This window comes from Hermetia illucens, chromosome 5 (assembly GCF_905115235.1).
Source record: "Hermetia illucens chromosome 5, iHerIll2.2.curated.20191125, whole genome shotgun sequence".
NCBI lineage: Eukaryota > Metazoa > Arthropoda > Insecta > Diptera > Stratiomyidae > Hermetia > Hermetia illucens.
This window is the reverse complement of record NC_051853.1, coordinates 95,869,842-95,895,293: the sequence shown is the minus strand read 5'-3', so window position 1 is coordinate 95,895,293 and position 25,452 is coordinate 95,869,842. Positions and strand designations below refer to the sequence as shown.

General features: G+C 42.3%; 1 protein-coding gene across 1 annotated transcript in view; it reads left to right on the top strand.

Annotated features, from left to right (window-relative positions):
- LOC119658032 (kin of IRRE-like protein 1) overlaps window positions 1-25,452 on the top strand; it is a 257,165-nt gene that overhangs the window by 198,115 nt on the left and 33,598 nt on the right. Inside the window, exons 6-10 of the mRNA XM_038065264.1 lie at window positions 4,214-4,365; window positions 5,217-5,361; window positions 15,471-15,601; window positions 16,062-16,221; window positions 16,353-16,523. Coding sequence (XP_037921192.1) covers window positions 4,214-4,365; window positions 5,217-5,361; window positions 15,471-15,601; window positions 16,062-16,221; window positions 16,353-16,523 — 759 coding nt within the window. The remainder of the gene's footprint in view (window positions 1-4,213; window positions 4,366-5,216; window positions 5,362-15,470; window positions 15,602-16,061; window positions 16,222-16,352; window positions 16,524-25,452) is intronic.

Genomic DNA, 25,452 nt, shown 5'->3' with positions numbered 1-25,452 from the left:
TGGCTGTCAGCTTTTGTGTTTAGAACAGATGGCGAGGACCTCCCTGATCAGTTTTCTCGGAGAGTTTTGACAACTTGATCCAATTGATCCTCCTCGGGACTCTGAGTCAAGATTTACACTGAAAACTATGATCTGAGAAGCAACCATGGTCAGACACTTTCCCTCAAATTCCCTTTTTCGGGTAGAAGAATGAGGAGGTCTTTGATCCTCAAAATCGCATTGTATTGTTTCACAATAATATGTTTGAGTTGATAATAATACTAAAATGAGGCACCCCTTGCTTTGATTTCCGTGCTGCCATCTCATTGGCGTCACAACCTAACAAATGGTTGGCCTTCTTGGCTGCATTAATGTACGCCAGGTATTGTAGCTCTTTTGGTTGAACTCTTGGGTCATGCAAACCAAGGAGATATACACGTTCTGGGCTCCCACCTGTTCTACTTTGATTAGGTCCCTGGAAGCGAAGCCCCGGCATATTGTAGAAAGGGGTGCAGGCTCTTCCTGGTGAGAATAATGCTTTAGGTCTGTGCTGATCAATGTCGTTTGTAGTGTGGAATTAATTACAGGTACGCACGACGAAAATAAAAGAAATATAATTTAGAGAAATATTTTGCCTTGGAGGCAGAGACAAGCTTAAGATGACATAATTTTAAACACTTTTTAAAATCATGGAATGGGATCGTATTGGTAGCATTGCAAATTATGGGTTTCTGTGGTTTGAGTTTATCTCAGTGCTTCCTTTTGTTTGTTTGCCGGGGAAGGTCAGTTGACTTTTGCAAAACTGATGAATTGGATAGACTGGCTCTGAACCTCTATAACAAGGAAGGGTGCCACACTTTAGCAGTAAATCGCTAATACACGGTGTCCAAACATTGGATTGCAGATTTTAACCCCCCAAAAGTTAAAAAGTTACGGACTTCGAATTTAGCCATGGCGCGGATTTCGGAACTCCCACCAGATTCGTATTCCGCCACGAAGGAATTCGTGGAAAAAATGCTCGTCACTTCAATGGCTCCAGAAAGGAGAGTACATTTTCCATAATGAAAAGAACTGCAAACCCGAATAAAGCCGGTCTGCTATGGTATCGTTGCCCAATTTTTCCACAGGACGTAAAGGAGAGGAGATTACAGGCTATTTTTTTCCTGATAGAACCTTCTCTCACGCTTCTATCAGGAAGAAAAGAAAGTTTGTAATGCCAGTGTAACTAGTTTGACACCGGTATGTAGCAACAGATTCGCGATTAACACCAAATTAATGGGAAAAAGGGAAAGCTTTTGAGGGGGACACGTTTTCCACAGCCACAGAAAAAGCCAACCAAATCATCCGCTGGGTGGCAGAATTATACGAGGTTATCATGCCCACAGGGGAGCCGCTTAAAAGAAGCCATTCGGAGGAATAAAAATAACTACTTTCAACACCTGTGCCATCACGCAGATATTAACGCCGTGTAGGCCTAAAGGCTGATAATGAAAAGACCACAAAAATCGCCTGAGGTGCCCTGCCTGCGCCTCCTGAAGGAGACTATTACCACTTCGTTTCCCCACCACGAAAAAAAAAGAAGGTAAATATTTGTTCAGTTCAAAGGGCACAATGCTTTCAGTAACTGAGACATTGTGGAAAATATACGGTTGGACCAGCGACAACGAGTCTTTAGGTTTGGATGACATCATTACAGAATTTTTAAATTGACAATGAAGACCTTTTCGCTAACAATAAAGTGTGCCGAAAGGAAGTAATATTCCCCGCGCAGTGGAAAAAGTGAAAGTTACTGTTGCTTCCCAAACCCGATAAGCCACCTGGAACCCCAGCATCATATCGCCCGAACTACCAGTTGGATACCATGGGAAAGATAATGGAGATAGTCACCTACAACAGACTCCCATCCATCCTCGAAAGCCGCAATGGCTTGTCGGAATGCCAGTATGGTATTCAGCGTGCCCACGACCACAAGGTGGATGAAAACCAGCTGGCAACTGCTGTGCCGAGTTGACATTGTCTGCCCCCATCGCATTCAACTCGCCTAATTGGAATCGAATTAAAGGGACGTTGGCCGACGTAGGTGTTCCCGGATATTTAGCCTATGGTGCTTTACGGATCAGAACCCCAAAGAGTACATTGTCACAACAGGGATACCACAGGGCTCGGCACTGCCGTGAAAAGGCATGCATAATGGGGTGCTAGCTCTTCCTTTCCTAAAATGAGTCTTTGTGTAAGTGACCCCTGGCTACGTCCTTCAAGGGATTCGCAGTGCGTGCCTCTTCTGCCGACCGTTACTATGCCTGTTTTTTTAAGCCGTTTGGCGTCTATGCCCTGGCACACTCTACTCATCTTATTAATTTAATAAAAATTAATTTGTTCGGGATACCGAACTCTTTCATGGTGGTGCAAAGTTTTACCCTAGCTCTTTTCCCATAGCCCACCTTAAAGTCCATATAAAAATGGTGTAAATAATGGCAGAAGGTAGTCATTTTCCCATTGATCGCGACGGACAGAAAATCTGATCAGTTTCTGATTTGTCTGGAGAGAAGCCTCATCGGTTCTTTCAAGTAAATTTAAATGTGCCTTAATTTTCAAAATGCGTTCGTCACCTACAGTATCTGCAAGCTTAGATGCTTAGTCCAAGGTAATTCTATTTTATACTTGTCTTGTACTGTGGCTAAAACAGAAGAAATGGCTGAGAACATTTCTAATACAACTCCTAATACGAATTAATCAAGTTAGTACCACACTTTGCCAATGGACGCGAGATTGTAATGATCTCGAAAAAGGGACTTTTGAATGCAGTGTTGTTTCCTGAAGTCGCAAGGATAATAACAAGATGGACAAAGAGCACGTTAATTTTCATTCCCCATCTTGCGTTGGCCATTCAATTATTTTGGAGTAATCCAGAAATAAGTTCTATTGCACTCGAAGAGCATTAACTAATAGTATGAAGAAATGGGGCCCGTGTAATCGGATAGATTTTATCAGGAAATCATTCCAACGGCGTCAAATATATTTATTATTTACGCGTGACCTCTAAGTCTCCTGAGATGGAATCAAAGGAAACTCAACGCTTTGAAATCCCACCTCGTTTAGATTACGTTATTGTGACATTACCTCAAATGTTCCTATAAGCCGTGGAATATCCTAATGTGGAACTTATTTATATCATCTGCAGAAGAGTGAGTTGCTTCTGCCTTACCAATAAATTCAAGATGAACTGAAATATGGTTGCCACTATCAACCAAAAATTCCAGTATTTGCATAGGTCTTGAATGCAGTACTGCAACATTATTTGAGAGCCATGCATGTCAGCAAGCATATTCGGACAAAGGATTCAATAAAGGAAGAGGATAAATTCCAGGTGACCAACTGACAGCTACCACCTATACACACCAACGGACGTTGATAGCTTTCTGTCGGACAAGCTGTTCAGTTAAGATTTCAAATGTTCCTTAAATCAAATGTCCATGGTTGCCGCACGGCACCATATTGTGGACAGAACGAATGAATTCAACTTGAAGTTCAATTTTGAAAATTGCAGCATGTTCAGCCTATGTTGAGCGATGTTTCAGAAATCATAGAGTAAATTTCATTGGTTGAGTGAACATTTGTTTTTTTCTAAATCTTCATTTATAATCAACAAAAAAAATCACATATCAGAATCCTCGATCCTGAACAGGAAATACATTTTTGCCACTTGTTGTCCTACCTTCTTGAATACACACTTTTGAGGCTTTGCCCCATTTTCGACTACAAAAAGTGCTAACGTTCTGTCAAAAGCAATCTAAGATACACATTATAAGCAAAGTGGTAACGCCCTTTTACGTTTGATGGCAGCAATATAGGTAATGCTAACTTCCGGGCGACATATGCCGTCTGCCAACCGTATCGCCGCTCTGAATGTATCTTGACTTCCACTTCTCCCTGGGTATCACCCGGTTCGTCTCCCAGTCATTTCGTATGATGGTTCTGTAATATTCTTGTACACATGAATCGGCTCAAATCCATATTCAATGGTCCCACTTATCAGTATCTCTCCCTATGTGGATGAAGTGGTGTTCAGTTTGTTGATTTTCCATGTATTCATCTCCAGGCATCGGTATATATGCACATACAGATATGAGAAAATGTTATAGCAAATAAATTCCATCCGGATATACATATTTACAGAACTTCATTTCCTGTTTTCTCTTTTTTCTTTCTTCTCTCATTTTGGTCCTTTTTACAGTTGCTCCATTAAATATAAAACTGCTGGGGGCACATCAGCCATTATCGGCAGGACGTAGATACGAACTATTGTGTCAAAGCGCCGGGTCTCGGCCAGCTGCGGCGATAACATGGTGGTTGGATGGACAGCGATTGGAGACTACCACGGAAACGGTATTACGTTTTACATTATTTGCACATACACTTTGGATACATTAAACACATTTTTTCCCTTATGCTCTGCGAATTTATACAAGGGCAGCAACAGCTCCTCTCACCTTCCTTCAAGCTTTCATATCGACCTTAATTTTGTAGATTAATTGAAAGTCAGCAGAACACAGAAAATAAACAAAATTCATTTGCATACTTAGTCACTCAAAAACGCTTTCACAACCAAATTTCAAAGAGTACTGTTAGAATGCCCCCGACAAAATTTCTTTGCAACGAATGTGCTGGGCGATGTACAAGATTTTTGAGATAATTCCATTAGGAATTTCTATTTCCCAATATAAGAAAAATCAGTAACGATAGGAAAATCCTTGTCCAGAGCCAAAACTGAATTTTAAAGTAAATAACACAAATCACATTTGTTGTTTGCGTTTTTAACAAACCAAAATTTAAAAATATTCTGCCTGTGAAACTTCTAACTTAAACTGTGTACATAGAGTTGCACGCCTTCCCAGATTTCTCCACTCTTAGGAGGTCCAGTATTATATACATTCGACATCAGGTATATACTGGAAAGGAAAGGTATCTGAAAGCTTACTACCAATAATGGAATCGTAATTGAATATCTTTTCGAAGGTTATCTACTATCTTCAGAGTATATGGTACACATGGATGTAGGTATCTGGTTGCTCGTTGAGTGTCGTAGAGCATAATTCCTAATCGAATTCGCAAATCCTTGAGTGTTCCGATCTGGTAGATAGGCCAGGCCAACACACATGTCCATATATACATATATATAGTATATAGATAGTACTTGGAACGCTACTTACAGTACATTTTGTGTTTTTGTTTAACAGACATCAAGTGATGGAAATCAAACAACGAGCACCCTGTCAATAACACTAAGCAGAGCCGATGCCGGCAAGTATTTATCCTGCAGAGCGTATAACCAGGCTGTGCCATCAGATACCTTGGAGGATGGATGGAAATTAGATATACAATGTAAGTTAATTGAATAATCTGATGCGTTACATACTTGTACGCCCGTGTATACTCGTTTTTCCACAATGTTTTCCCACAATTTATAGTGAAATTAATGACATATAATTATTGTTGGACCTTCCTACATTAAAGCTCTTTAAGACTTTAATATTTGCTTTGAAATTTTAGTTTTCCTATTAATAAAACACTAAAAATATTGTTTTTCATTGAATTTAGAAGTTCGAAAATGTTTTCTTTTTCCTGTTAATGATCTTTTCAACAATCAATGTTGTCCATAATTATGTAGACTGTCAGGTTGTTCTACCTTATGATTCCTTGTCCGACATGTGCAGTGTGTGCGGCCATATAAACGTGGTCCAGGACCCGGGTTATATACCTATATCTAGATACATCTATATACACATTAGGTATGTCCATATGAAAGGCCGATAGATATCTTTACAAATTTATGTTTAAGGACTAATCTAGGGTTTGAGGCTATCGCGGTTTTAATACTTGAAAATTGAGTTTGGAATTGCGGTGATTACAGACTGAAACGAATGACGCTTTGCTAATTGTGCCGTGGTCTCGTGGCCAATTCGCCAAGCTCATGCTGCTCTGCCTCCATATCACTCTCCTCGAGTGAGCAGGTGAGAGATGCGTGGAGGTTATAACACTTCGACATTTGATGTTGCGAAGGTTACGTTCTTTATCGGGATACTTCTTTTATCATATAGTTTTCAGGAACTCGAGCCGACTGCTCCACTATGGGTTTCATTCGCTCGACGTGGACGTTAGTATCTTTTCAACGCACATTCATCGTGGAAACTCGACGGACCCTAACGAAAACGTGCGGCTAGGTCCCCAGCTGGTCACAAGTCACATTTTTTCCGTAATGATGGTACGCAGTCGTCGTCGGACGTAGCCGTTTCTTTTGAATTTTGAATTTTGCTGGGGACAGTTGAGGATTTGCCAGTGCGTCCTTTTCCTGGTATCTACATTGGAGTTCTGTATATTGATTTTACCGGCGATGTCAATGCATCTTCCCCGATGGCCTTCTTGAATCCCAATGGTATTTCAGCAGGGGAAGGAGCCACCAATGTAAATGGGAACGTATTCGAACCTGTTGCCTGGTATTATGATGTGCTAGTGTGAAAACTACGAATTCCTGCTAGTTTTACTCAACTGACACAACAAACAATACTGCGCCCAATTGTTGATATCTTTTGACATGGACCAGTCAGATTTATGCATACGCAACTCCACTACCTGAATGCGCTGTTCCATGTATCATATGGAACACCTGTTTCCTCATGCTGGCGGAAAAATTAAGTCATATCCTACCCGTCTCCGTGTCACAGTAGACAGACACTGCAATACTTTATTGAAATTCATAGAAAACATTTGTTACGTAGCTACAAAAGGAGCTTAATACGGAATAGGTCTTCAAACGATGGACCCTGCAACGAAAATGGACAAGCGATTTGCCCATGAATGTCAGAACATACAGGAGGACCAGTATCTACTCAGATCACTATCTCATTGTCGTGGTGCTCTAAACTCGAATAACAACGCCACCAAGAATCTCCTCTACTAATCAGGAGTGAGCGAGCACTGAAATCATGCGCAACAAATCATTCCGTAATAGCCATAAGGGGGAAATGTCTGCTACGGACGAAGTATACTCAAATGATCTTCACATCTGCCCGAAAAACGTTCCTAATAATACAGCCACAAACATATTTGGTCCCGATCGTAAAGAAAATCAGAATCAGACACCAGCAGAGACCTACCACGAACTTCGTCCAGTGGAGAAGCAGCTTCTCAGGCAGAAAAAGGCAATCTGAAAGAACCACCATATCTGCGAATACGAAAAGTACAGGGAATAACCGCATTAGGAGCGGAAGTATTACCAACAAGTCAAAAGATGAACCCGTATAAACCTCGATTCTCATCCTATCGAGACAAAAAGGAAAATTTGATTTCTTATCGTGTGAGCATATTTGACCGTACAATAATACAACGCTGTATGAAAAGTATAATTTAGAAAAACACGTTCTGGCTGTAAGATTCCGGTCCAGAGGGACTATATAACTTTCGATATAGTGGAAAAGATGATTTCTAAGAGCAATTGCGCGCCGTTCAGGGGAGGCTTCCTAAAGTTATGTCCCCCTACGGCATGCTTTCCGACAGAATGGAGAGCGGTAACTGGTAACCCCAGTGAGACCGACACTGAATGCACCAGAGTCCTCTATCGGTGTTAATACGCGCAAGAAACGTCAGGCCAAGAAACATCTCTGGTGAGCAATGCTTTATTGTGCTCCCCACACCAGGGGCGCGTGTTGCGAGGATTCCGACGGGTGTACCGGGAGTTGATTAAATCAGCCCGACAAAGAAGTCCTTCTCATAGGAATGCGGACTGGATGGCCTTGAAGTGGCTCCAGCAGGTAATCACTGAGCTGCGGAGAACAGAACAGAGGTAGAGGACATCATACGAATTTTAGGTGAAAATAACCTGCGCATGGACTAATCTACAAACGTGAAGGGTTTCACCTGGGTCTTAAGGTCGTCTGGGCAGGCACCATTTTATGCCCCACTTTTTCCTCGATAGATTCAAATTAAATCATATCAGGAAACTCTCGAGCAGCATCTCCATTTTCAAAGCCAAGGACAATGTTGGTTTTCGACTTACACAAGATGGAGCAAATTGCAGGATCTTAGGTGCGGTTTCCCACAACGGGGCTACGCGCAGAGGAAAGTGCATACAGTGGCGTCATCCCCTTTTTGGGCATTCATACTGACGAAGGGACTGCAGAGTAAATCTTCCTTGTTAGTAACTTCTCCTACACCATTTACGGAACAGGCGGAAGAAAGGGAAACCAGAGACTTGAACGGAACAGACTTGATTCTAGTTTGGGTGATCGGTCAATGCAAACTGGACAGCGCAAACCAGTGAAGCTGTTAAGTGGAAAACAGACAAATGCTCCGCGTGATGACATGCAACTTTTCATGGATGAGGGGGGAACTGCTCTACCTCCAACTGCAGCTATTCTCAGAGAAATCAGACACAAAGGGTTCAAGTTTTTAACGGCATGGTGTAGGCAAAACCTGATCAGACGACAACTGTGGCATATGTTCTAACTGCTTTCCATTAACCATTAGACTAAGTTTATGCCAGAAAACATAAACATTGGTCAGATTAACCTGCAGCAGTGTCGCTTACAAAGCTGCAAGACTACCCCTAAATTTTTCTGGTACCAGTGCCATGTGTTCGATTTAATAGAATCTGTGGCATTGAATCAGTAGAAAAGGTAGCATCTTTTACGATGAAAGATCCATAGAACCGAGAGCTTGTATCCTGATGTTGAGACGGTTAGGGGCAATCATTTAGCGCAGTTCTATTCAGAGGACCTACGGAGTTACAGTCATCTTACAATACCATATTAATGGGGAGAGGAAAAAGGTCCACTGCTTATTTACCTTATGATTCTTTGTGTGCTTCACCGAAGTAAGAACTAAGGCAGCATATGCAGAATTAAGTGGTTTCGAACTCTTGATAGGTTGCGATGCAAACGCCCAACATATTTGTTGGGGTAGTAGCAAATGCAATCTAAGAGGGGAGAAGCTTTTTGATTTCTTTTTTTGCGCCACTACGTACATAGGACCGAGAAGAAGTGAAGTATTTGACCTAACAATCTGTACTTCAAAAGTTCATCACTGTCAGATCTCCCATACCTAGAATTCAATTTAGCTATTGCAGGCGGACTGGATAAAATTCAATAAACTTCTTGGCAACAGAGTGCAGCTCCCTAGGCAACAGGGGCCTCGTTTGGCACCTGAAAATGATTTGGAAACTCTGAATTTTACACCTTTAGAGTGCTATGAAGAGGCTTGCCCTATTTTCGGGGCAAAAGCAAAAGCAAAAGTAAAACAACTTCCAAGTGGAACAGAGAAATGCAAAAATTGAAGAACACAGACGGTTTCTGAACTGAGCTTGTAAAAGCAATAAGAATGAAGACTGGTTAAACTTCCGGAACTCACAGCATGGATATAAGGGGCTCTCTATGTCTCCTTAAAAGGGATGCGTTTCCAAAGTTGGACTTCCTTAGAAAACTTTCTTGGTACTTTCACATACTCCAGAACGAAATCTGTGCAGACTCTCTTGGAAGTATGGATGGTACCACGAGAACTGTTGAAAGAAGTGGAAGGGGAAGGGTTGTCGGTTAATGGATTAGCATTCAGCATGTAAATGTTGCAAAGTGAACTGTGACGCTGCGAAAGTGGTTGTTACCAATGAAAAAGTGAGAGCTGCCATAGTGTCTTTTCAACACTTCAAAGCACCTGGCATTGACGGTACACATTTAACAAAGCGAAAGAAAGGTATAGATTACTTAGAACGACTGCCAGAAAATATTATTCTAGCATATCTGACTTTCGATCTCGTGCCCACTTCTTGGCAGAAAGTTAACGTTGTCTTCATACCGATTCCTGGGAAAGATAATTATTCAAATCCATAGAATTTCACAAAGATCAGCTTGACATCATTCTTGCTGAAAGGTTTGCAGAGACTAGTTGAGCATCATATTCGAGCATCATAACGACTTGTCGCTAGTCTGATAGATAGTTAGTGCCTAAGGCATTGTCTTTCAGTTAATTCAAATAAAACCACAGTGCTATTATCCATAAAAAGGATAAAACTGGATAGACTTTGCCTCCCATTGATTTCCGCCTCCAAATTTCCGAAGAAGTGAAACATGCATGAGCCATTCTAGATAAAACCTTCTCTGGAACAAACATGTAGAGGTCAAAATGAAACGAGCTCTCACAGCCTATGGGCTATGCAAACGAAACTTTGCACGGCATGGGCACTTAGGTAGTATGTGGCAATCTAGATATATACGTTTCTATCATTAGGCGGTTGTTCGCTTATGAATCTATAGTGTGGTGGATTAACGTGAGACAAAAATTTTCACTGTAAACTAGCCGCACTGCGAAAAACTGTGTGTCTGGGTACTATATATGCAAAGCACTGCAATGAAAGCAATACCTAGACTAGATCTATGGGGAAACAGCGGACGCGGTGGGCATAGAGCATTGGAACTTACAGAACTGAATCCAGTTCTTACAATGCCTTCTGTTTATTGGGCCTCTATGCATCTGCGGGGTAGAAGAGAGAGTTCCGGAGTCGAATAAAAACGAGAAGTAGGCTTTTCTTTCTTTCTTTTCAAGAAACGGTTACTCCTATTGTAGCGAAATCCGGTGAAAAGGCGGGAACTATGAACCCCCATACATGCAATAAATATCATGGCACTACGTTGAGTCTGAGGGATGACCCCATTTATACGAAAGACAAAAGAGGGGGGTGTAATTTTTTCTTTCGAAAGAAGTCTTGAAATATCAAATAATACGTCTAGATTAGTACTTTCTAAAGTTCCAAAGCTCAGTCCCGACATATGATGCAGGTTGAAGGTTGAGGATGGTGGAGCTGACAACCCTATACGGAAAACTGACCCTACGAAGCCACGGAACGAGCCTTGCACAGTAAGAATTTTACAACGACGAACGCGGCAACGCAAACAGAACAACAATTTGCGCATTTTCACATGGAACATGCACTCCCTGTATAGACCGAATGCTGCTCAGCAGCTAGCCAATCACCTGTCCCAATATTATGCTGATGTAACAGCGCTGCAAGAGATGCGCTGGACAGGGGCTGGTTTCCTGGAGAAGAGCCACAACACCGTATATTACAGTGGCCTTCCATTAAACCATGTGCTCGGAGTAGGTTTCTTAGTCAGCCAAAAAAGGAAACCTGCTATTATCGGTTTGAAAAATAAGCACTTTACATTTGCGAGGCAAATTTCGAAAAATAAACCTCATTCACGTTCACGCCCCTACAGAGGAGACCGCAGAGTTGTAGACGGATACCTTTTGCTAGGCAGTCGAGTGAACCTACCCACCCACAGTGAAAATGTTATATTCAGGCGATACGTGGGGGGGATGTGGGCTTCCGTTGGTTACATAAGGATACCAACGAGAACGGACTATGGGTTATTGAGTTAAGAGTAGCGCACGAAATACCAAGTTTGTGCGAAAAGCGGCCCTCTCCAGATGGGATTACTTTCAACCAAATTGACCATGTGCTGATTGAACGCCGCCACCTTTCAGCCTCGAGGAATGGCAGAACATAAAGGGGCCAATATAGACTCGGATCACTATCCTGTTAGCTTAGTGTTGCCCGCTTGAATTACAACGCCACCTACAATCCCATCTGACAATCAGGTGAGAGTGAACAATAAAGCCTTCCATAACACCTATAAGATGGAAATGGGTGCTGCAATAACCGCGGCTAACAGAGATCCTAGAAATGAAGCATCAATAAATGATCTTCACAACCACCTGAAGAGCTGTCTCATTGATACTGCCACTCACATACTTCACCACAACCGCAAGAAAAGTCGGAACGGCTGGTTCGACAACGAACGCAGCTATCAGCGGAAAGGAAAAATCTTGAATTTCGAGTAAGTTGCATTCTCAAAGAACGCGGGCACCCGCAGAGACTAATCACGAACTCCGTCGAGCGGAGAAGCGGTTTCACAGACGGAAAAAAGAAGCCTGGGAGAACCAACAAGTCTGTGAACTAGAAAAGTACAGGGAGCAGCCGCACCAGGCGCGGAAGTTTTACCAACAAGTCAGCAGGATGAAGCCTAATACACCTCGATGCTCATCCTGCTGATTTCCGACAGAATGGGCATATTAGAGCGATGGGTTGAGTATTTTGATGAACTACTTAAGAACCAGCATATAGGCGAGTTAGAAGTCCCGCCAACTGAAGACGGTGGGCAAGTACTGTCACCACCAAGCATTGAAGAAACAGTCCGCGCAATCGAGCGGCTTAAAAAGCAAAAGTCGCTAGGGGTCGATGGAATTACAACCGAATTGATTAAATATGGAGGCGACCAACTACACCAAGCGATTCATCAACTGATGTTTAAGGTTTGGGACAGCAAATGAATGCCTGGCAATGAGGCATGTCAAACATAGAAAGTACCATCTATGAGATATTTTTCGCTATCTCGCCAGGTCAGATAGCCCCATATGCCCAGAATATCATTGGCCCATACCAAAGAGGATTCACTCCAGGGAAATCAGCAACAGATCAGATTTTCTCTGTGCGACAAGCGATGGAAAAACTGTTAGAATATGAACATCAGTTGCACCATCTTTTCCTCGAATTTAAGGCTGCCAATGACGGCATAATAGTCGTAAAAATCGTTGGCACAACAATCCATATTTAATCAGGACCTTGAAGTGTGTTAGAGCACTTCATTCACGAGCGTAACGTAATGGAGTCGCCAAGATCATTACCCTGATTTTACTGAGGTACTCATTCACAGTTATTATTATTCTGTTAAGGGAAAGTCGCACCGCGTCCTTGAAGAACTATTGTGCCCCTTTTACCTGTTATAGTGATCATAGTATCTCAAGCAGGCCTGTAACCGTTAGGAGGTTAGTATGTTCCCCACTTCCAGAAGTTTCAGCTTTGCATCTGGTATTGAGTGTTCTCCCAGATGTATCGACCTACTTTGCACAAGTGCCGGACACTGTCCCAGGACGTGCATAGAGGTTTCGTCCTCCTCCTCACAGAACCTGTAGGCAGTGTCCGTAGATATCCCTAGCTTCCCTAGGTGATAGTTCAGCAGACAATGACCAGTGAGAATTCCCACTATGATTCGGAGGTTCTTTTTGGTGAGGTTTAAGCAATCCTTTGTACGCATGGGTTCGTATCCCCCAATAAGCACCCTGGACTGCTCCATCCCTGGTAGGCCCGCCCAATATAGTTCCCTCAACCGTTTCTCTTCGTTTCTTAGATTCATAGCCATGAAACCGTTTCCGATTCCACAGAAGGATTCTGGCCCGTGTAAAGGCATCCCTGCTCCCTTCTTGGCTAGTTCATCAACTGAATCATTGCCTTCCAACCCAGCATGGCCTGGAACTCAAAGTATCCAGACCTCGTTGGACGAGCCCCATACCAGTTTAGAGTTCACCTGGTTTGACCTAATTGCCTTGATCGCTGCTTGGCTATCGGTGAGAATAGCTATGTTCTGCCCCCTGTAGTTCCTTTGCAGATTAAAGGAGGCACATTTGTCTATGGCGTAAATTTCCGCCTGGAATATGCTAGTGTACCTGCCCATTGGCTCAAAGTACATTTTCCTTGGACCAATGACACCGGCACCCACTCCCTCTGCTGTGAGGGATCCGTCAGTGTACCAAGTAATCAGTTGCTGGTTTAAGCCGTATGTCGCAGCCACGCTCTAGTAGTTTGCCTTGTTGCCACGTTGGAGTAGTGTTTCAAACTTTTTATCGAAGTGAAACCTCGTTGTCATGTTGCCCCTTGGTATCAGTAATTCGGGATACCACCTAGAAAGGATATCAATTTTCCTTCGATTTAGGCAGCTCCCCGCCTTTCTCATACTACAGGTCCTCCAGTCCGATATCCTTAAAAGCTGTCTGGCGTCCTGACCTACGCCATTGTTCCATCTCCGGCAGGGTCTGCGTCGTCTTCTTTTTCTACCATACATATTACCCTTATAGACTTTCTGGGCGGGATCATCCTCACATATACGGATTAAGTGACCCGCCCACCGTAACCTATTCACTCTTACCTGATTGTCAGAGAGGATTGTAGGTGGTGTCGTAATTCGAGCTATGAGTACCATGCCAACGAGAGAGTGATCCGAGTTTATATTGGTTCCTTATATGTTCTGACTTTCATCAAGGCTGGACCGTGGCGGCGTTCAATCGGCACGTGGTAAATTTGTGGACCGCTGTCAGCGCAAACTAGGTACAAGTACAATCATTTTGTGCGATACTGTTAACTGAATAATCCGCAGTCCGTTATCATTGGTATCCCTATGTAAACTATGAGAGTCAACGTATCCCCTCCGCCTACTTGCCTGTTGAAATCTCCAAGTATGTTTTTGGTATCATACTTGGGACAGGCTTCGAAGGTCCGCTCAACTACCTCGTAGAAGATATCCTTCTCCGACTCTGCAGTCTTTTCTGTAGGGGCGTGAAGATTTATAAGGCTTATATTTCTAAACTTGCCTCGCAAACGCAGGGTGTATAGCCTTTCGCTTATATTTTCAAGCCCATAACAACAGGTTTAATTTTTTGGCTGACTAAGGAACTTACTTCCAGCACATGGTTTACTGGATGGCCGCTGTGATATATGGTGTAGCGGCTCTTCTCCAGAAAACCGGTCCCTGTCCATCGTATCTCTTGTAACGCTGTTGTATCAGGCTTATATTGGGACAGGGTATCGACTAGCTGCTCAACCGCATTCGGTCTGTGCATCGTTAATCCGTTGTTGCCGGGTTCGCCGTTGTAAAATCCATCCTGTCCGAGGCTCCTTTCGTGGCTTCGTAATATCGGTTTTGCGTGTAGGGTTATCAGCCCTACCCAACCCCCAACCTGGAGGACCAGTTGGTACATTTTATCCCGTTTTTAGGCGAGGGAAACCTTCATCCTTCTCCGCCTGCAGTTTTTCATAAAGGAAGAACTCCCAGCGATCACGACGTGGAGGTGGAGATAGGGTTTGGTAGTAAAGCTGTTGGTGTTGGTTCAGCAGGCATTTCCCAGGTTTTATGCTCCATCGTGGGTACCAATCCACGTTTCGCCCTGGGAAACTACTACCCTTTGACCGCCGAATAGTGATTTTAGTGTATTAAAATCCAACAAAAGCCGGTTTACACCTCCCATGGATAGATGAAGATCAGTTTTAGTGAGTTAAACGGAGTTGATTAGCATATTCAACCGCATGGGATTTTTTAACACAAAAAAAAGAATTATGAAACTGAGTACCTTGAAGTCTAAACCAGTTTAATAACAGAAATGTTCATCCTTTAAATATTTTACACTACAATTGGCTGTCAATGTTTCCGTATATACAACTATAATCCCCTGCCAAATGCTCCGCAAGCTCATTCTAGATAACAATTATGCACTAATGCATATCTCGGAACACTAATCAAATAGCCAACGCCATGTGCAAACATCAATATAATATTGTATTCGAGATACATTGATGCTAGATTCAATTTGAGTAATGTCCTTGCATTTCTGCCTAGATGTTCCTGAGACAACTGTTCGCCTTGGTACGTCCCTCGATCCAAATGCTATCCGGGAAGGAACCGACGTTTACTTCGACTGCCTTGTTACAGCTCATCCGGCTGTCTATAAGGTTGAATGGCGGCATAATGTAAGTATATCTGAGTGAATGCATGCGCTTGTTTGTGCATATATCTATCTGTGTTTATTTTCAATTAACATATTTTAATACGCATAAACATATATAAGTTCGCATTGGGGAAGATAGGACGCATATGTGATGCATTAGTTACTGCAGAGTTTATTACCTTTTATTTCCGAAATCTCCACATTGTGGCTAGATTTGATATTCCTATATGCATACATATACAGCTACCTTTTCAATTTTCGATAACTTCCTAACTAAATGCGTGGAATATCTTCCCCATGGGAAAAAGACAAGACCAAGTGTAATTTATTAAATCTGACTTTAAAACTGGGTGATGATAAATGATCCTCCACGCCAGGGTAAACAGTTGCAGTAACTTTTCGGGTAGAACCACCTCGTTTTAAGCAAACCGAGAAAGCTATTTGCAAATTGATGACTCAATACCATCTGCTGTATCTTACAGGGTCGCCCACTGCCCCATAACATCTCGCAGGGCGTAATTATAAGTAATCACTCGTTGGTCCTTCAAGGTGTGTCGAGGTCAACGGCTGGTAATTACTCTTGCGTTGGTTACAATGCGGAAGGCGATGGAATCAGTCCACCGTTCAAGTTGAACATTTTATGTAAGTATTCAGACCCGTAGCTACCTGGTTACTGCACATCAGTTCATAGCGGATCCATTACTCCTCGTTCATTAAGCAAGAGTCCGAAAATGTTCGCTTCATGGACCATAAACGTTTCTATTCTTCCGCAGATGCACCGACATGTATGCCGAATCAGCCTCGAATTTATGGCGTCGCTAAACAAGAGGATGCAAAAATTAAATGTACCGTAGATGCTAATCCACCCGATGTTGAGTTCAAATGGACTTTCAACAATTCCGCTGAGAGTATTGATGTGGCAACAAATCACATTAGCCGATCAGGTAAGGATATTTGTATTTCGATTTAATTTCACGGTATGCTTGAACATGAATGTAATAAGAGTAAACACCTAGCTCTGGGGAATTGAACAATTTGTTCCCGAAATATCGATATACGTTCAAATAAAAACCACTATTAGCGACGGGGATGTTGTTGCGTTTTTATCCATTAGTAAAACAAAACTCCTGTGTGTCTATCTGTCATATGTTTCATTCGGAATCAATGATATCTACGGAAATGGAATTTGGTGCAAATGTTGAAACTGTGGATCAATGCAGCGGGTAACATCATTCTGCCATGAGTGTCGATATAGGACGGGATATCACCATAGGGTCAAAGCTCTTACTGTACAAGACAATGATCTTGCCAGTCCTCTTGTATTCCTCGGAGACTTGGGTTCTTAGCAAGAAGAATTGCGAACTCTTGGTCGCGTTCGAGAGAAGAATCCTCTGAAGAATTTTTGGCTCCCTACATGAGGATGGACGATTCCGTAGCCTACATAATGACGAAATCTATGAACGATACCATGACCGTCCGGTTGTGGATAAAATCCGGCTCAATAGGTTACGGTGGGCGGGTCACTTAATCCGTATGGATGAGGATGATCCAGGCCGGAAAGTCTATAAGGTATAAACCTCTATGTCTATGGTAGAAAAAGAAGACGAGGCAGACCCTGCCTAAGATGGAGCGATGGCGTAGGTCAGGACGCCAAACAGCTTTTAGGGATATCGAATTGGTGGACCTCGACGCAAAACCGGTTGTTGCGCCGTTGATGATGATCATCATATATAAGCTGATGATTAATTTTTTATAAATTATTCTGTTTATTATATTTTATTTACAAAAGTCTTTTGTTTTTCTACACACTCTCCTGCCGCCGAAGGCACTGGCATCGTCACTAAAGCGCTTTCCTCCAAGCGCTTTTTTAATGGCCCAAATAGATGAAGCTGAACGCTTCAGGTATGAAAGGTTTTGTGTATTTTTTATATCAAACTATTCGAGTGGATGTTAGTCCCATTAGTACACAGCACGTAAAGTATATGCATCTATTATATAAAAACGGAAGTGGTTGGTATATATATTCGTTTGTGATCGGTAGGCTCGGAAACCATTGAACCGATCACTATGAAAATTAGTGCATACATGTATATTTTAATAGTATGTAAGTTGCTGTAGCTGATCACTAGATGAGACTGCTAAGGATCGACTTCCATATCGTTCACCTGATCACCGTGAGAATTGGTATTTCGAAAGGATTTTGGTCTCACCCACGTCGTTGCAGATCAACTTCTGCAATATTCATCAGACCGGCATGAAAAGTGGGTTTGCATTTTGAACAACACTCTCATCGTTGTGCGAAGTTTATGTAGAGGGATAGGGCGCACCTTCAATCCTGATGTCCCCCTTCCCTTAAAAATGTAGAGCGCTTCTAAGTGTTTTTGGTATCTCGACTTGGTAGTGTTTTAATTTTTCAACCATACAACATCAAGGAGAAACGATGAAGGGAATATGCAAGATAGAGACCGAAAGATTCCCTTCTCTAACTCCCTTGAAAAAATGTGCTAGGTTGGGACTATATTCACGCCGAAACGGTTGAGCTTAACTTTAGACACTATCCTACCCCTCCCTCTCCCCCCCCCCCCCGAAGGGGAGAGTATGGATAGAGAAGCGCGAGATCTCTTCCTCTCTCTTAAAACCCGCTGAAAAATCGGAATGATCGCCCCACTTTAAAAAAGTGAGAGTGATTTGCTCTCCATCTGGTCCGTTCTAACGTCAAGTAGATGTGGACTTAGGATCCCTCGTATCCCAAGCAAAAATTTTGCTTTAGTGTGGCTTAGGCTATTTGAGTGTCAGTAGTTGTAACTGTTTCTGAGGAAAGTACGTATGACAGACAGACAGACAATGGACCGATTTTAATAAGAAATACATCGCAAATTCATTGAAAGCATAGGGAATGGAAGAAGAAGAATTTTTGGCCCCCTACATGAGGATGGATGATTCCGTAGCCTTCATAACGACGAAATTTATGAGCGATACCAGGACCGTCTGGTTGTGGATAAAATCCGGCTCAACAGGTTGCAGTGGGCGGGTCACTTAATCCGTATGAATGAGGATGATCTAGCGCGGAAAGTCTATAAGGTCGATATCTATCGTAGAAAAAGAACACGAAGCAGACCCTGCCTGCGATGGAACGATAGCGTAGGTCAGGACGCCAGACAGCTTTTAGGAATATCGAATTAGTGGACCTCGGCGCAAACCCGGGATGTCTGGATTTCCTTATTAAGTCAGGCCTAGACCGGATACCGGTTGTTGCGCCGTTAATGGTGATGGTGATGGGGAATGGAATACTGCAAATCCATGGCGACGGCATTGGAAGCGGATTAAAATAAACTAAATTTTAGTATCCGAGTCGCGAACCGAATCAGCTACGTAACTATACCGGGAACTCATAGGTGCCTTTGTTTGTCTTTCGAACGTCAATTGTCCACATATCCCATTATTTTGAATACATTGAACGAATTTTCTCCAAAGTGAACCATCTGAACTTCGCTACTCTTAAAGAGATATGAACTTTAAACTAACAGTTAGAAAAACAAATCTTTCGACTGGACTGGATGGATGAACGTCACTTTAGCAAGCGTTCCTCTTTGTTGAAGAGTTTCCAAACAAAAACCCGCCACCTCACCCACGATGCAAGTGGAGCATAGTAATAAGGGAATGACCGATGTGTTAAAGGAAAAGTTGTTAAAATTCACTTGAAGAATTGAATCTAAAACGATTAATAAATGAACCGACTCAAACCTTAGTCATAATCAGACCACAAAGTGGCACTTTCGTCTTTCTTGCCCTACCGGTGTGTACTTTTGGTTTTCTCTGTTTAAGGGTTGAGAGATCTGAATTCGCTATCCACTTGACTGGAGAAAATGGAAAGCAACAAAGTTCCACTTTTTTTAGTCCACGGATATCACGTTTAGGGCCTAGGACCCAAGTGCTCAGTAATCAGAGCTAATAAAATGAAGGCTTAAGGCTTCGGCCAGAGTAGAAACAACTCATCAGATGTTGCCTCACGTCTGCCCTAAGAGCAGTGTGACCGAAACGGTTGGAAGGTGTCAAAGCTCCTTTTTTTACATTCGCAAAATCTTTATACCTGGTATTTCGACTTTCTTAACTGTGGTTTTGTACTATTTACAGAAGGATGTTTGTTGGTAGGTTTCGTTCAAAACTTTCAAGAATGATTTTGTTTTTTTTTTTATCATTTTTCTTCATTCCTGCACTCCTGGATTCATTCTGTAACTGGCCTAAGCGAAAGAAATAAGATTAGGTGACCTGTACCAAGTAAATTGCCCCATAGAATTTGCCAGACTAGCTGCTGCGTCCAGGGCTTATTCTACGCATTTTAGCTTTCCGTCATAGGAAGGATGAGACACTATATTCTGAATAATTGTGTAGTATTTAAAATAAATTTCACTCGAATTAATAGGGTTAACTATTAAGCCTGAAAGTTGATATAGGCTGAGGTAGTAACTTATGAGCTGAGCAGGGTTTCGAATTCACTTAAAGTTATCTTTGCTTGTCGTGAAAGACGACCCAAATAAAAAGAGATGTGCTTGTAAGTTGTGAACCTCGAATCTGGTTATATAATGCTGCTTACTGCATCTAAATGTATTCTCATATCATGGCAACCAATATCAGACAGGAGGAACATATAAATAGAGCACTGTCAATCACCCACGAAGACCTCCAGTGCAGAGAAAAACGAGGTTTTATGTAAGCAATTGAATACCTAAAGTTGACATTGAGCCTGCTTTCTACCTTGCACGCGTAATGGGAAACCCAGTCCTGGGGATTTTAATAATGCAGATGGTCGAAAATCTTTCGATAGTCCAGTCACGGATGCTAACGACCGGTTCCTCAGTTATGATAACGTTTAGCTCAAAAGTTGGAAAGCGAACATCACTACGATTGTGAACGTTATAACATTCGAGGCGCGTGTGTGGGGTGGGGGAGTGGGGAAGAGGCTAAGTCTCTGAGCGCTCAGGCTCTAGTGGTCTACTGAAGTCGATTTCCCGCCCAACGAAATATTCCGGATTCGTTCATGTGTCGCAGGATTCTCGTTAGTGTATGCGAGACTACCCTTTGCAGCTGGAGCGTATCAGCATCAAATGCTGATGTACCGTAGGCGGGGCGCTCCCATAGAAAATGTTCCGTAGATCGCCCTTCCTCATTACAAGATGGACGCATCATCTAACCGGTTAGTGAATAACGACCAGTCAGAATGCCTACAAAACTCCTGCAAGTCTTTCTGCTTTTCGACAGGACAAACTTTTTGTGTATTTAGCAGGATTAAGGCTTTGCCATCTGCCACTATGGGAAACTTGTTCCCAATTTCTGATAATAGCATTAGCCAATGATACCGATACCCCAATTGCTAGTTCTGACCCGGGAATAAGGTAAATTGAACCTTCTTTTGCTATAACATCCGAAATTTTTTATTTCCTCTTACATCACAATAACCAGATACCCAGAGTAGTTCCACCGCATTGAATCTAAAAGCAGGGTTCAATCGATTTCCACGTGCCTGAACTATTTTTGAAATGATCAGAGGACTGCTCAACGCTCTCAGTGCAGCTTGCCTGTCGTTACAGATTACGATGCCCCTCCTTTTCAACCGCTGGTCAATTACCCAGGTTGCTGCCCTCAAGACCACACCGGAAGACTCCTGTATATTTTCCTAAGGAAAAAGCCTATTCCTCAGTTTTATTCGGAAAGAGAGGATCCTGCTCCAGAACTCTGTTCTGTTTTTGAGCCACTGTGCAAGAACGTTAGTGTACTCTGTCCCTAGTCTATAAGCTGCTCTCTTTGCAGTGCTCTGAAACAACAAATAAATAAATTGAGTAATTGTTTAAGAGCTGCGATGTCATGCTCGTAACAGACAGTTCTTCGTAGTGTGGCTTGTATACAGTGAAAATACTTTGTTTTACCTTGACCTACCACAGTACGGATGAAATAAAGGAACATCGGCCAAATGATACTAACATATATCCACATTACTAACTAAGGCCTAAGTCCCCATGTCGAGGCGAAGATGCGCTTACACAGCCTGTATACTGCAAGAGCTCGTTTCATCTTTACCTCTGCATGTTTGTTCCAATGACACTTCTTGTCTACAACACCTCCAAGATATTTCACTTGTTCGGAGAGCTGAATGGTTTTTCCCCTCTTCTCTGGAAGGCAAAGACTGGGAGCAGTAACTGTCAGTCAAATCAATGGCGCGTTGTGTATTTCTATCCATCATCCCGAGAATTGCATCAAAAACTAACACAGCTCCATCATCCGCATAAGCTTGGGTGTGCATTGGCAGATTTTGCAGTTGGCATAATATGTTAGTGAGTCGGTCAACTCAATACTCCACAAAAGTGGGGATAGGCCATCCACCTAGGGCTAGTTTTTCGACGCTTCCATTGTTAGGTAGCGTTGAACATCTACTTCAGAATATCGCAATATCTGCGTTAGCACAGCATAGATCCACTTAATTAAATGTTCATCCACACCATGCTCTCTGCCGGCACCACAACGCTTTTGAACTGACGCACAGTCAAACGCCCTTGCAATATCCACGAACAACCTTTTCCCATTGCGTACTTGGCTTTCAGAGTTGCGAGTGAAAAGTTACTCACAGTACTTTCCACGCTGGAAAGGGTGTTGATTTGTGGATTCGACCTTAGAGCACTCTTGTGAATTTGACGCTCAACCAGCTTTTGCATATATTTAAGTGAAAATAATGTTAAGCTGATTTGTCTGAAGTTCCTTTGGATTTGAATATTCATCTTTCCTGGGCTTAGGTATGAAGACTACCTTAACCTTCTCCCAAGAATGTACCTCTTAGCCCATAGCAAGGCATTCTCGAAAAATATTTCTCACAAGTTGTTTTAAGTACCGGTATAATCTTGCCTCATTGCCTTAAAACCATAGAATCTTTCTTCTTGCGGTGCCTCCCAGTATGCTTTCAAGCGTCTTGTTTCGAATGTTTTATGGGCCTCTTATATTCATGCTATTGTTTTTTATTGCTTTTACATACACGATTCAGAAGTCATCCGAGGCTTGCAGTTGTCGGTTCCACTATGGAACCGTTTTATCACCTTCGCCTCGGGAAGTAGGACAAGCGTTTACAAAGTACTCTAAAAGGGGGTTTCCAATCCATCTTCTAGCGCCAATGGTGTCATTAGTCGACAAGGGAGTTGAAATTTGTTGCCCATAAGTTCATCGAACTTTGCCCAGTCCGTTTTCCTTGAATTTTGTTTTGGTATTACAGACTGTTCGCCTGCAATAGACAAATTCTATTCTGTACTGGTGTATGAGTGCAGAACATGAGAAGTGACTGTCGGTCTAGTCTTCGAAACTTCGTAAAACCATTCCAGGCTGCACCACGCCATCTGGTTACCTTGACTTGACAAATTTTAAACAAACGCGTCCTTCCCACCTTGTGAGCGTTCAATATCTAAGTCATCATCATCATCATCAACGGCGCAACAACCGGTATCCGATCTAGACCTGCCTTAATAAGGAACTCCAGACATCCCGGTTTTGAGCCAAAGTCCACCAATTCGATATCCTTAAAAGCGGTCTGGTGTCATGACCTCCGCCATTGTTCAATCTCAGGCAGGGCCTGCTTCGTCTTCTTTTTCTACCATAGATATTGCCCTTATAGACTTTCCGGGCTAGATCATCCTCATCCATAAGGATTAAGTTACCCGCCCACCGTAACCTATTGACCCGAATTTTATCCACAACCAGACGGCCATGGTATGGCTCATAGGTTTCGTCGTTATGTAGGCTACGGAATCAATCGTCCATTCTCATGTAGGGGGCCAAAAATTCTTCGGAGGATTTTTCTCTCGAACGCGACCAAGAGTTCGCAATTCTTCTAGCTAAGAACGTCTCCGAGAAATACATGTGGACTGGCAAGATCATTGTCTTGTACAGTAAGAGCTTTGACCCTATGGTGAGACGTTTCGAGCGGAAAAGTTTTTGTAAGCTGAAATTATCAACGGTCTCAAAGTTGTATTCTCCTATCCTTATTCTTCCTGTTCAACATTTAAATAGCTAGAATTAATAAAAAAGGCTTTCTGATTTTTTCAACAGATATGTTAGCAATCATAAATCGACTATTTCGACGAGAAAAAACATAGTTTTCAAGCCGGAAAGTCGACTAATCTAGAATTCCGGGCAAGCGTATTATATTTTGCAATGTGTTAAGTACTAATTATTTTAACGACTTGGTTAATTGAAAATTCCTTGAACTGGTGAACCGATGGGCCTCCAATCACAAAAGATATGTGCTGTTGTGAATGAGGGGTTCTCAGATAGAGAACCAAATGAAGGTTTTGTTATCATTTGTCATCCATTCCCATCCACCTCTCTTCTAATTTCAGAACGAACCATAGGTTACTGTGCAGTAAAACACTACTATTATTTAGATGGTTATAGGCATTTAAATGGCGTGGACTTCGAGTATAAGTGACTACTGTGATCTGTCTACTTCGGGGTGAGTCTTTTTGCTCACCCTGTATACACGAGTTTAAAATCCAAGTTTCGACTATGCACTTTACTCGGGTATGAAACTTGGGCAGCTCACACTTGAAAACTTTTTGAACCAAATTCAGAATTCTGTAAAATTTCTAGCAAAAGGTATAAATTGCACCCACCCATACGCAATTGAACAAAACAGTGGAGTATATAGCCTAGGTGGCAGACTAGTTGCACTAGAAAACCCGCCCTTTATCTACCAAAAACGCAACCCAACTAACGACGAAAATATCACTAAAACCAAAGGAATGAAAATCTAAAACTATAGAACTAACTAGAAAACTACAGGAAAAGGAAATCCTCCAGAAAACCATCCCAATCCCCCCCTAGTTTACTCCCAGCGAAGTACCACAGCCCTAGGGTAAATGAACCAAAAGGATACCACAAAGATGAAGAAAAATTGGCTAGAAAAGCTGACTGGATCTTGCAAACAAGAAGCGCGAGAAGCGCTAAAGTGAAAAATCGAACGAAATTGAAACTGAAACTTCCTCCGCCGATCAATATTAGCGCAATCGAAGTACCACAAAGTTAAACGCCTTCTATTGGCAGCCATGATCAAGGAGTATTCAATAATTGCTCTAAACAACAACTTTTGGAAAGTATCATACATACTGCACACGCAGGCTGAACATGGGAAAACCAATAGTGCACGTGTGAAGAGAAAAAGCAGGCCTGTCAAGGTTATGGCTAGTGGAGTCCCCCAACGTGCTGAAAAGACCACATTGTAGAAGACCTAAAGGAATTTCCTAGTCGCAGCGAGTATATTGGAAAAAGAAAAAAATGTCAATGAAAAGGAAGAAGCAATAATTAGTAAGCGAGGACTTCCACTGTTCATGCTTACGTTCAATAATAGTGAAGACCCAAACTTGCAACTTATGAGCTATTTTTAATATGAAGGTAAAGCAGCCTTGAATAAAGTGGGTGACCTAATACCACAGTGCAAAAACTGCCAAAGTTTCAATCACACTCAAAGGCACTGTAATCAAAATCCAAGCTGCGTGAAATATGCTGGTGGCCATGAATTTTCAAAATTCAGACGTAGAGGACAGCTGCCGTCAAATGACAACCTGAGCCCCGCAAAACCAACCCAACGCCTATTGTTAGATTTGAGAAAATAAAAACTCGCAGGTTTACCCAAGGTACACTAACCAAAAAAAAAGACGATCGTAATCAAATACTGAAAACAATTTTAGATGGACTTCACATTTTAAATAGAAGACTTGACGGACAGCAAATAGTTAACCAACAAATTTTTGACAAACTTGGGTAGTGAAACGTAAGGAGACAAAAACCTAATAAGAACACCATCATGCAACACATCCCAGTCAACAAGCCAGAGGGGGA